Source organism: Anoplophora glabripennis, unplaced genomic scaffold (genome assembly GCF_000390285.2).
Source record: "Anoplophora glabripennis isolate ALB-LARVAE unplaced genomic scaffold, Agla_2.0 scaffold349, whole genome shotgun sequence".
NCBI lineage: Eukaryota > Metazoa > Arthropoda > Insecta > Coleoptera > Cerambycidae > Anoplophora > Anoplophora glabripennis.
This window is the reverse complement of record NW_019416444.1, coordinates 96,652-109,706: the sequence shown is the minus strand read 5'-3', so window position 1 is coordinate 109,706 and position 13,055 is coordinate 96,652. Positions and strand designations below refer to the sequence as shown.

The 13,055-nt window shown below is 34.0% G+C and overlaps 1 protein-coding gene across 1 annotated transcript in view; it reads left to right on the top strand.

Moving 5' to 3' along the window:
* LOC108910354 (protein rhomboid-like) overlaps positions 1-13,055 on the top strand; it is a 78,521-nt gene that overhangs the window by 62,726 nt on the left and 2,740 nt on the right. The window contains exon 4 of the mRNA XM_018714927.1: positions 5,477-5,619. Coding sequence (XP_018570443.1) covers positions 5,477-5,619 — 143 coding nt within the window. The remainder of the gene's footprint in view (positions 1-5,476; positions 5,620-13,055) is intronic.

Below are 13,055 nucleotides of genomic sequence, written 5' to 3'. Positions count from 1 at the left end.
TTTAATTCATCTTATGTTCCACTTATCATCGCGTTAACGTAATTGCAACTATCAAAAAATTCCACAAGGTATAAACAAATTTAAAGCGGGCCCTGGTGCGGCAACCAGCTGCACCTTTGATATCGAAACTGCAGCGCGCCGCAGTGCATTTTCGTGCCCTCTATCACCCTTTTCAAGGGACGGACTTACTTCAGAAACGCTCTGTATAAGAGTGAATGGAAACAGTAACACAACCCCGTTCCTAACTTTTTTATATAATTTTTGTGCTTATTTATTCTTTCATTCATATTTTGCGATATCGTACGACAAAATTTAAGCCGTTGATCCAAAATCTGCTAATATGGTTAAAGAAAAAAAGTCCAATAACACCTGACCCTCTCAACGTATTTAAAAGATCCATACGAAATGATTCAGATTCTCTCCCTTATCGCCTTCCGTTTCACAACAATTAATTATTATCGACGTCTTCATTAGCGCCATCGACGACCATTAAAGTGGCCCGTAAAAAACTGTCACATTTCTCGCCACAGATGGCGCCTGAGATTAGGCCCGGCCGGTGACCGTTCCGACAAGGGGGTCTAATTAAAGAAGACACGGCGGGTCGTTAAAAAATGCGACGGGGCTTGGCAGGTTTTCGAGGGAATGTAGAAAATGCGCGCCGTGCGATATTGTTCCTATGGCAACTATTGCCCAGTCAAAACACTGGCTTATCGACGAACCGTACGGGCGCAGGGCCGTACTGGCTCGATAGCGAAGGGAAATTTTCCATTTTGTAATAAAATATCAAATATAATTTTTATCATTGTTATTATTGTTCTCATGCTGAGTAAAACGGTTGATTTAGAATTTGTAGGAAGTTATTATCCTTAAGAAAATTTAATATTCCTATGCCAATGATTTGTTTGGACTTACTGGCCTGGAATTACTTTGCGGTTAAAAATAGTTTTGTCGGAGGATAAAACCGAGGCAGAGAAGTGTTGGCATCGCAGTATTTTGTTTGCATTCGCCATATGCCAATAGCATATCGACCAATTTATAATTATTGTAATTATGATCCACGGTAATGAAATAGTAACTATTAACAAAAATAGCATTCGATTATTACAATATTACGCATTCTAGACCAATACAAAACACAAGAGACTTTTAGACGCACAAATATAACAGTTAAGAAGCAACTAATTTTACCGCGAGCAGTAAATTCATGCCGAGGCAAAAAAAAACAGCTAACAAAATATTCAGATCGGGGTTTTTCTATCACTTCCACTGTCTGCACAGGTGCAGAGATGCACCTGTTTATTTCACAAATGTGTCAATGTTTGGTTTGACAATTAAACATTTTCAAAAATCTTGTTTTGGGAGAAATCGGCGCGGTCCGGTCCTGCGCCGCGAAATAGGAGGAAGTTAAAGGAATCGGTCGCCGCGCGCCGCATTTTGATGGTTTATTATTCAGGGAATTTAATAAAATGCAATTTTATGTGAATGCTAAGTAACCCTGAGGAATGCACTCGCATGACACATTACATAAAGAGCCGAGGGAAAAAGCTTTCGCGACATAATAAGCGACCGCGTAATAATTAACAATGCCTTAATTGTGTGCGTTCTCACATCCATATTAGTTGGGAACCTTTCTAGGCGGCCGATTTAGGAAAAAAATCTCATTGTTTTAGGAAGAAACAAGTGAATGTCGGCTCATATTTGCATAAAACTCGACGCGTTTTATATAATCGCTGTTAAACCAACTGTACCAAGTGGCTCAAGAAAACAGTGTTTTGGATATATGTCCTTGTCGTTTCCTAGTTTTCAGATTAAAGTTTCTGACATAAAATTTAAATTTTCCAATTTTTCATTAATTTTTTGGTGTCCATAAATTTAATACAAGAAGAAACGTTTTTTTTTCTTGAATATATTCTAGTAGTACAGCGCTGTTATTGTTTAAGATACAAAATAATATTAAAAGTTGGAGATCAAAAAGATAATTAAAATATTTCAAACATATAGAACGATGTATCAAAATCCATATAATGATGTAAATAGTTTGAACCAACATTTTTGATGAAATGAAAGGTTTGTTTTATACAGGGTGTTCTCTATAGTGCATATATACAACAAATACAAAAATTACTACACTTGACATTGTATTTGAAATTTTGAAATTTCACAATACATATTTTAATCTATTTCTTTATGTCTTATATGATGTCAAAGTTAAAAAAGAGAAAGCAGTTGTCCCGTATTTAATTTTCTAATATAATTGAAATATTGGAAGATACCACATTATCTGTGGCTGATACAATGCCATTAAAATTAAATCCTTATAGCGCCAAGCCTAGTTTAATTATTTAAATTAATATTCCATTATTTCAGAGAAAGGGAATAATTGATTAAATTTTACTAATGTAAAATTGAATTTCAATAGTTTCTGTCATGTTGATTTTAATATTGTTTTTTTTTTAATATGTAGGTTTTATTTCCGTTCTACACCCTCCTGTTCTGTAATTGAGTGAAAACCCATTGAATAAATGGCTTTCGAAATGAATAAAAAAATTAAATTCACTTTGAGAATGTTTGTAATTTGTCAGTCATAATTTAAATCTTGCTTTGAATGCCTTGGCACCTGACATAACGACATCTATAAGATCCAGGCGGTAGATTTCACAACTAAATCCTCTGGTCATTATCGACCACTTCTTCAGATACATCTGGTTTAGGATGGCTAATTTACACAGGTGTCTAATGCCTACACTTGACATAACAGCGAAGTCTACTAAATCCTGGTGGCAAAACTTCGAACTAAACTTTCTGATCATTGTTGCTGCTACTTCTTCAAATCAATTCCAAGAATTGTTCGGCAACCTTCAATGAACCCTCCTATTCTTTGCTCACTTCTGGATGGAAATGCCATCGAAGTGTCATAGAGTTCCACTAGCTATACCTACTACTGACACCAATGGACGATTTGAAAATTGTGACTGGTATAAATTTAGATTTTATACGAAATGTTCCATACTTTCTTCAAAAAAATCGATTCTCTTGTACGAATGAATATTTTAATGAATCTTAGTAAAGTTTAATAAGTACATAATCTTTTTACAGCGTATCTTAAAGTTGAGAAAAATATTTTTTCTTTCCCCTGTACTCTTCAAACTGTATTTCTATTTAACAAACTCAAAGCATGGATGTAAAAATTGTAAATTGTGTCTGCAACTTGCACAAAAAACATCATAACATCTTAGAAAACAAATTGTCGTGTCGAACTTCGATATTTTTCATGGTTCGAATTTTAAGTCAGTGTGTTACACGTTTTCGGACCTGTATTTGCGCGTAACAACTTTAATGAATACGCTTTTTAAGAGTCTTGGGCTTTCTTGGGCCACTTGGTACATCTTACGACCCGAGCGGCGTATCCGTAATGTTGCGTCGTTGCTATTAACATTTTCTCCCATTGAAATTGTTGAAGCAAGGTTATCGCGACAGCGAAAAAGACCTGCTTACCTGCCAGTAGTTTTCCTAAATGTCCGTTTTTTACTCTGATGTCCCGTTTTGATTACATAAAACGCTAATGGATTCCAATTTTTAAGATTTATTGTTATTTTCGCAACGTTTCGCCACGAGGCCTTGGACGGCTTAAAGCGAAAAATTGCGTAATTAATGTCGCCTATTTACAATAATTAATATAATAATAACGTAAGTGTATTTTATAGGCAAATAGTGTTTCACGGTGCAATGCGCTCCGGTCTGCTCCGGTCGCTTGCTGTAAAATGTGTACGAAATCGTTTCTCGTTGGTTGCAGAAGAAAAGCTCAAAAGAAAACAAATTTGTTCAAGTCTTAAATTATTCATCTTCGCAGGTATTTGTATTTTTACCATCAAATTCTACGTTGAGAAAACAAATAGGGTTGAATTTATGTATAGTCTTTCTGATCTCGATTGAAGACCAAACAGCTAGGCAGTATGTACCAGGTTCGGCAACTCGGCATTGAAATATTTGAAAAACTTGTTCCTATATTTATTTAGCCATACCTATATACAGGTCTGATCGAACTAAACGTGGAGGTGGTAGAAATGTATACGCCCAGTTGATAAATGCGCGCGCGGGCAAACGGCGTACAAACACAGCTGCACTGGGCGACTGGGCCATAAATTTCAGTTGTTGACAAATTGCCTAGCAGTGCAGTGCAGCAGTGCGGAATTTGGTGTGATTCAGGTAATTTTGCACCTGCACCTTCACCTTCTATTAACCATTCATATTACAACTGCAATATTTTGTTTACTAATATTATTACATGGCATTTTGGAGACCTTTTGAAACGGAACAAAACGAAATACCGCCAGACAATATTGAATTAGTAGAACCGATTATTGTAGAACAGATTTAGAATTTAAAAATAAAGATTTACATGTTCAATGTCAGCGTCTCGTTTTAAATATTTACGATTATTTAAAAAAGGCAGAAAATGAAAAATCAGATAATGCAAAATTATAAATAGAATTCACATATTAACTAAAATTTCAATGTCCACAATTTTCCGTATTATTAAAAAAGGTGTTATAGATCATTGCGTAAACAGGAAGCTAAAAATTTGAAAATATCAATGACATGACAATTCAGCCGCCAATTTATAATTTATATAAAGAAAATGTTGTTGGCCAAATGAACATAAAATAGAAATTTTCTACACATTATATACAAATAATAATTTTTTACTTTTAGCAGAAAACTTTTTTAGGGACGTCTATGAAACTCATTAAATTTTATTGCTAGGCATTTTTATACGTGTTCAACTGACTTGGGAAAGACTTTTAACAATTTATTCTTTGAAATATTGCGATTACATCGATAAAAGCCAACTTAAAAAAGGGTTTATCCTTCATAATTTGTTGTACCTATAAAATGGAACTACTTTGTGAACATAAAGTTACATTTGAATTTTGTTCATAAAATGAAGAATTCTAATTATCCCCATTACATGACAGGAAGTTCTCAAACACTAAGTATAAGGAATGTTAACATTTTTTTTCGAATACACTTCTGAAAATATATTTCGAGTGGTTGCTACTTTGATACTTAATTGAGAAAGGCACCACAAGTTTATGCGACAGCTGTACTGCATAGTCACCCCCCGTTGTTGGGCTACCGCTCCCCTATTTCGCATTAAATTAGGGTAAATGTGACGAAAAATGCGGTTCATTTATTTCGAGAATACGGAAAGTCCCTCTGTCGCGGCATCGGGAGAAGCCAGAACACGTGCCAGCCGTACAAAATCAACCGAAACATCTGACGGGGGTTCCAAATTTATTGATCGGGGGATGTAAGTTGCAGGAAATGTTCTTCTTTCCCAAATGTAAGAATCCAAGCTCATATTAAAACTAGCCATTTTTTAACTGAGTTTTCAACCTAGAACAGAAAAAAATGACTTCCATTTGTTGGAGGGAGTGTGTACAAGAAAATTAACAATTTTTTATCTTTGTTACAGTTGGGGTTTTTCACATATTACTCCGTAAGCACAGGAGAATTAAATCCAGCTGGTCCAGTACCAATAGACTCTATATTCATATATAGACCAGACAAAAGGACTGAGATATGGAGGTTCATGTTGTACATGATGTTACATGCAGGGTAAGTTCGGTTTTTTTATTAAGATTTAATTTTATTTGACTTTAACAGCGACACGTTATCTCCATTTAAATCACACTTAAATAATACAGTACAACGTTTTATATAATGGGTTTGTATCAAATAATTACTTCACAACTTCAGGTGTCCCTCAGGGCTCAAACCTTGGACTTTTATTATTTCTAATTTTTATTAACGATATTTGTCAAGTCGTTGATTGTAGTAAGCTGTTATTTAGATAACTGCTTAATATTACAGAAGTCTTTAACCAATTTGCAGACTTGGTGTTCAAAAAACAATTGTACCTATTTAAATTGTTCTACAAACACAATAGTAGTTAATAATTATCAAAAATATAAAAACATAATCCGGCTAAATATTATCAATGGAATAACAAATGTCTGATATATTGAAATCATTAAATAATGTTGCAAACCTTCAAATAAATTATGTCCTATTTTTAATCTAATATAACTTTACTTCGAACAAAAACCATACAAAGTTCAACCACGAATTAATTTTATTTTGACAGACTTAATTTATTATCTGTCAATATTCAGATATACAGGGTGATTCAGTCATAATATAATTAATTTTAAGAGAAGATAGGGAAAAATGAGTAGAATATGAATACGCGATTAGAAAAAATTAAAATTCATATTTGGGGCCGCTCTTGACAGCTCACTGTAAAAGGTTTATCAAGAATGAATCTTGACTTACTAAAATATGCGGTCATTAACCTAGGTTTTAATGCCTATTTAATCCATAGGGAACTACATCGAATAAACAGAGCTTTTTAGTTCGACACATGAATGAATAAGATATCTTTTACGTTTTAAATATTATCAAGTATTATTTATTTGTTAAGAAACACAAATGTATAAGGATAACACAGCCCCACAAAAAAAAAAAAGTGTTCGGACTTGTGGGTCGGACATATATATTCCCATGTATTTTTCGACGCTGAATCCGATCCCGAGCTCAGAAATGGCCCTCCATGTCTGGAATTGGCCCCAGGGGCCAAAAATGGCCTCTATAGGGTATGAAAGATGGATTCCGGAATATGGTGAGGTCGAAGGTGCATTTTAAAGCCAAACCCGGATTTGTGGTCGAAAAGTTTATGGCCAACTGAAATTTTCTGTTTGGGACCGGGAAAATGACCCCTTAGGGGCCGGAAAATCGTGTTTCGGACGTCGCAATCGCAACACAGCCCCACAAAAAAAAAGTGTTCGGACTTGTGGGTCGGACATATGTATTCCCATGTATTTTTCGACGCTGAATCCGATCCCGAGCTCAGAAATGGCCCTCCACGTCTGGAATTGGCCCCAGGGGCCAAAAATGGCCTCTATAGGGCCTGAAAGATGGATTCCGGGATGAGGCGAGGTCGAAGGTGCATTCTAAAGCCAAAGCCGGATTTGTGGTCGAAAAGTTTATGGCCAACTGAAATTCCCCGTTTGGGACCGGGAAAATGACCCCTTAGGGGCCGGAAAATCGTGTTTCGGACGTCGCAATCGCAACAGTGGTGTTAAATGGTTTTTAAATTCTGGAATTCGAGCACAGTTTGAGTTCCAGAATTTAAAAGTACATAAAAATACCACTGTTGCGATTGCGACGTCCGAAACACGATTTTCAGGCCCCTAAGGGGTCATTTTCCCGGTCCCAAACGGGAAATTTCAGTTGGCCATAAACTTTTCGACCACAAATCCGGCTTTGGCTTTAGAATGCACCTTCGACCTCGCCTCATCCCGGAATCCATCTTTCAGGCCCTATAGAGGCCATTTTTGGCCCCTGCGCCAATTCCAGACGTGGAGGGCCATTTCTGAGCTCGGGATCGGATTCAGCGTCAAAAAATACATGGGAATACATATGTCCGACCCACAAGTCCGAACACTTTTTTTTTGTGGGGCTGTGTAATAATTGTTTTCGAATGTTGGGTTATACAATTTAATATTTTTAATATCTATTTAAAATGATAGTTCAGCTAAAAAACATTCATCCGTAGTACTTTCTTAATGAAGTTTCAGGATCCGTTGTACTTTGATTTTAAAAGCAATTGCAAAATTCTAGACGACTGGGGAAATTAGCTGTTTCGCTTCAACATTCGAACGCTATATAGTCCACCGGCGCCGTGTTGGGCGCCAAATTAACGGGAGTTAAGTGGTTATTTGCTTATTTTTTAACAGGTCGAATAATTTTTTTTTCGATTTTCTGTATTTATTAGGCCTTTTGGATACGTGGTTAAAGTTAATAACATTATGACTGAATCGCCCTGTATATTAATTTCATTTTTAATAGGAGCAATTCTTAAAATGTATAAATGATTTAATTAATTAATGGCACCTATTGAACAATTTCGTTGGGTGTTTTCACATTATATTTGTTTTTTATTGTCGCATAAGCTATTTCGCGTCGTACCTGACGAAAAAACCGTGTACCCCGCGTGCTTGCGTCTCTTTGTATATTCAAAGCACCGAGCATGAATAAATAACGTCTGTCCCAGTTCCTTCCTAGATATTAGCAGATGACTCATAGACTTATTCGGATAGACATTGTTTACGTTATCGTATGGAGATGGTAGCGATGGATATACTAGACGAAATCCACAAAAATATCTTTCCGCTTTTTTGTATACTCGACATAAATAACAAATTTATGAAACGTTGAAGGCGTTAGGTCTGTCTCTAAATTAAAAGATATACAGGGCGTTACATTTAAAATTCCCCATTCCGATATCTAAAAAAATAAAAAGACTTGTAAAGAGTTGTCTGGTTGGTATGAATGACTTCAATTCTGAGTACAAACGAAATTTCGGTTTGTATAATAATAATACAAAACAATCTTTAATAAACTTAGAGCGCAAAACAGTGTTTTCAATATAATATAATATGAAATACATCTGAATTGACAAGTGTCCTCTGAGTATGCGTCTTACTGACGGGAATTTTAATGATAATCACATTGTCTTTATCTTCTATATTATGTACCTTCATATTTAGTAACCTTTTTCTTCTACAAACCACGTGAATGTCCATTATTTAAAACAACCTAACAAAAAATATCGTACTTACAGAGAATAATTCGTCCTTTTATAGAGTAACTTGCGTTACTTTCATTAACAAGAAATGTTCATCAGAAGGTTCTTGTACAAATGTCTCGATTTCTACTTTCGTCAAAAGACTTCTTTGGACGATATCCAACCGACTTACTTTTCAAGTAGATCACCAGTTTTGCGACTCATTTTATAATAATATTTTCTTGGATATTCAGGGTACTTTTTACTATAGAGTAAATTGACTATAATGTTGCAGGTTTCACTTTCACGACCTTGTATTCAAAATAAGCCAGTAAAGTATTTTCAGATGTTTTCTTAATTTTTTGTCTTCAGTACTTCAAGATACAAATATTCTAATATTCTTTATTACATGAAAAATCCATTTTACTTTCACAATTTAATTGTATTGATTGAATAAACATAATTTTTTCTTTACTCTATTACTTGCGCCATCAGCTCGCAAAAAATCTCAATACCAAAAAAAAACTAAAGGGATACTTTACGACCTAGAATAACAAATTTTGTACAATTTATGTTTCAATTATAAGAAATCGTTATTTCAAAGCAAGTTCGATGAAATGCTTATTTACGAATTAACCAAAACGATACCTATAACCTAAAACTGATTTTAAAAAAGTTGTAATTTTGCATTAAAAAAATCTTTTAGTGTGAGTTATCTTGGAAAGCAGTGGTTATTCGAAAATATTTTATACCTAATGTACGTGCACAAGTTTTTGCCATGGAAAAAATTCCTTTGATCACTGCACCATCTACAGGGTGTATCACGAAAAGGGCCCAGTAGGATTATCTCAAAAAGTAGTCAAAATTGAAATCTGAAAATTTGCATGCAGGGGTTTATAAAAAGATCTAGTCAATGAAAATAGTGTCAACTTTCTCGCACTCATCAACTATGTTATTTCAAAGTCATCATCAGCTATGGTATTTCAAATGGAACACTGTATATTTTTGCATTTTTTAATTCTTGGTGAAATCTAGACTAATTTCATATAAGGTACTATAGGTCAAAATGTGACAGTTTTCAAGTTATCAATTTTCGAAAAAAAATGAGAGATGCAAGTGATTTTTGAAAACAGAATAACTCCTTCATTTAGCTTTATTTATTAATGAAATTTTGCATGAATAATTTAAAAGCAATGGAATTCAACCAAGTTGATGTCAAATTAGCAAAAATTCATACAGAATGTTTAAGAACATGTGACCATTATTGTGACGTTAAAAGTTGAATTTACTCGAATATTTCAAATGGTACAACCTATATATTATAACATTAATGTATGCACAGTTAAAATTACTTTAAAATGATACTATAGTTCCCTATACTCAAAGTTAACAGTACTTGTGTTAATTGGAAATTATTGATTTCAACGCAGAAAAATGTACGGTGGACTTGATGCACTAAAGAATTGAATAATAAACGGTGTATGATTAATGAACTGTAATTTTTATTATCGTTATACCTTCATCAAAAACAATAATTCAGTATATTAAATTAAAAAGGGCGATGCTTTAAATAAACCCACCACACTCGTAGATTTTTCTGTGTTGAAATCAATAATTTCCAATAACGATATACAGTGAGGTGTATTATATATTTTTGTACCTGTCTGCTTTTGTCAGTTAGATTTTTGGTTAGGTAAAACTATTTTCGTAAAAATAACTCATATACTTATTAATTGTTTCAAAGGTAGCAAAATAAATACCTACCTATGAATAGGAAAATCTTTCAAGAAATGATAAAACTTGTCAAAATGAGAAAAAAAGTTCATTTTACTTAAAAAAATACACGTAATTTGTTGAAAAAATATTATTTCTTCACTAATATACCCAATTTCTAAAAGGAAAAAGTCTTGAGGACTGAAAGTATCTTTGTATACGCTGTCGAGAATTTTTTTTTTAAATGTTACTTTTACTGGCTTAAAAATTAGTAAAACTTATAACATATTTGCCGATTGACATAGTACCTAGTTAGCCCTGTCGAATTGACTGTTTTTTCATTTATTTTAAATTGTTTTTTAATGAAACAGCTTTTAAGGATTGTGCATTTGTAAGTTGTGCTTTGTTTTTGTTATAGTAACCAGTACCTACTTGAGTAGTATTGATATTTTGAAAATCATTTGATTAATGTTTAGTAAGGAATTATCTGTGGTAAAAAAAATGTTTCTTGGTCGACTTCTGGGTTTACAGATTTCGAAGCAGGGGATAATGTAAGAAATTATAAGAACTACCATAAATCAATCACCCTAGGCTAGCTCAAAGATAGCGCCCAAAAAATTCGATTTGTGCAAATAACTTGTTGTTCCCAACATAAAGCCCAATATAAAAAAAAGATGCAGTACTTTTTAAATGCCGGATAATAAACTCTAATTCTTTATTATATCCTATCTAGTTCATTAATTTTAAATGTTCATGTACTGTACTCAAAGTACATAGTCATTGTTTTATTTCAATAAATTTATGTTATTTATTTATTTATTGATTTATTTATTAGCCTTTTAGAGGTTAACAAGTATTCATGAAATTTCAATTTCATAGTACTTCAGGCAATCAAATTTTGCAACTGCCATTTTTAACTTTTAGAACTAACTTTTTTTTTTAAGAACTGCCTTTTCGGTTAGAACTAACCCTTAGATTATGCACTGTTTCGAAGGTTGATTAATTCACCCATGGAGTTTATAAGCTACTTGGAACGAATTCGCTTCTCTAGCATCAAACTGTCATCTATAATAATGCAGCATTTTTCGGTATTGATGTCATCGGGCATTTGCACGTAAATATTCCTAACACGGAGCGAGTAAATTAATATTTCCCCCGTATTATGTTTATCTCATCTATGAAATTAAACCATATCACTGTGATCTATTTGTCTAATAAAATAAGTGTCCGGCAGCCTTCGTTGGAATTAGGTCCCATTATTTAATAAAATTTCTCCCAGTTTAAAGGCAGGAAGCTGCCCATGATTATTTAATAGCAGGATGGTCCCGCTGTTACGCAATTCCCAGGAATAGCCCGATGACTATTCCTCCGTTAGTGGTTTTTTACCGAAACTATTGGAATATCTTCCGTCTACACTTTCTAATTACCTACCTCCAAACAAACAATACGGGGCGGCTGGCTTGAAGAAAGTATTCCACGACCGTCGTAAAGTAGACCGTTTTTATGGCGTGGGTATTTTTACATAAGCAGAGTACACAAATTTGTTTTGTGTGTTTGTTTTCGACAGCGCGGCTCGCGCTGCCGAAAAAGAGAAATATCTGCCGAAAGCGGCAGTTAATTCGTTTTATAACGCCTGGAAGTAGATCGACTGTAACAGCGTTAAAACGCCGTAAAAAGTTATTAAAATTAGATATTCGCGGTTTTGGGATAATGCATTAAGCCTCACTTTTACCATCACTTAATTCAATTCTGTACGATGGTGTTTTCTCAAGCCACACTCTGGTTTTTCTCAGACTTTTATTAATAGCCCAACTTTTCTTGTTCGGTGTAGTTACATAATCCGGTATTGTTATATTGTTGCAGCCGATAATCAACTTGTTAGTCTCATTATCATAACTTCAAAAAGATTAAATACGTTTATAATTATTTACAATGAGTTTTGTTTTTTAATTGCACGTCTAAATACCGTAAAATGGCTTTTGCTGGTCATCATTTTTTCAGTAACTTTCATAATTCACTTATCTATCTAAACAACGTATTATATTACGAATAATTTCTTACCACACTATATAACGATATACTGTTTACATGATTTTTTATGAAAATTCTAATGTTTTAAAGTTGATGTACAGTATGATTCCCTATACTTTGCACCCCACCTGCCGTTAGTTTTGAAAAGAAAAAATTGTATTGACCGTTATTTGCACTGCCAAATTAATAACAAAGTACACCATAATTCTAAATTATTATGCTATTTATTTATTTTATTTTAAAGTGTGATGCAACATTCTTGGAGTCAATCTTATTGAATAAAGGACACGTACATATATTAAAATTTTTGATTCCATCATCAAAGTCTATATGACAAAGTCCATCGGAAATGGACGTGAAATGTAAAGGTGCGTGCACCAGAGTTCATGAACAGCTCGCGATTACAAAATAGCCTGTTCCTAAAATATTTAAAATTGCTGCAGCCGTAAGTACATTAGAATCTTTATTTCACGTCGAGCTCTCCAAAACATGTCGCGAACAGTCTACGAAATTTTGCAATTACTGTTGTTTACCAGTATTCTACGTTTACCGGTAAATGAATGTCATCGTTCTAAACGGATCAAATTCTTGTTTGTGCTGTCTAAATTGTTCAGAGCGATGTCTAAACATCAGCTAGATCGTCCACGGAACTGACAATAAAGCTGACAAAGCTCCATAAAAC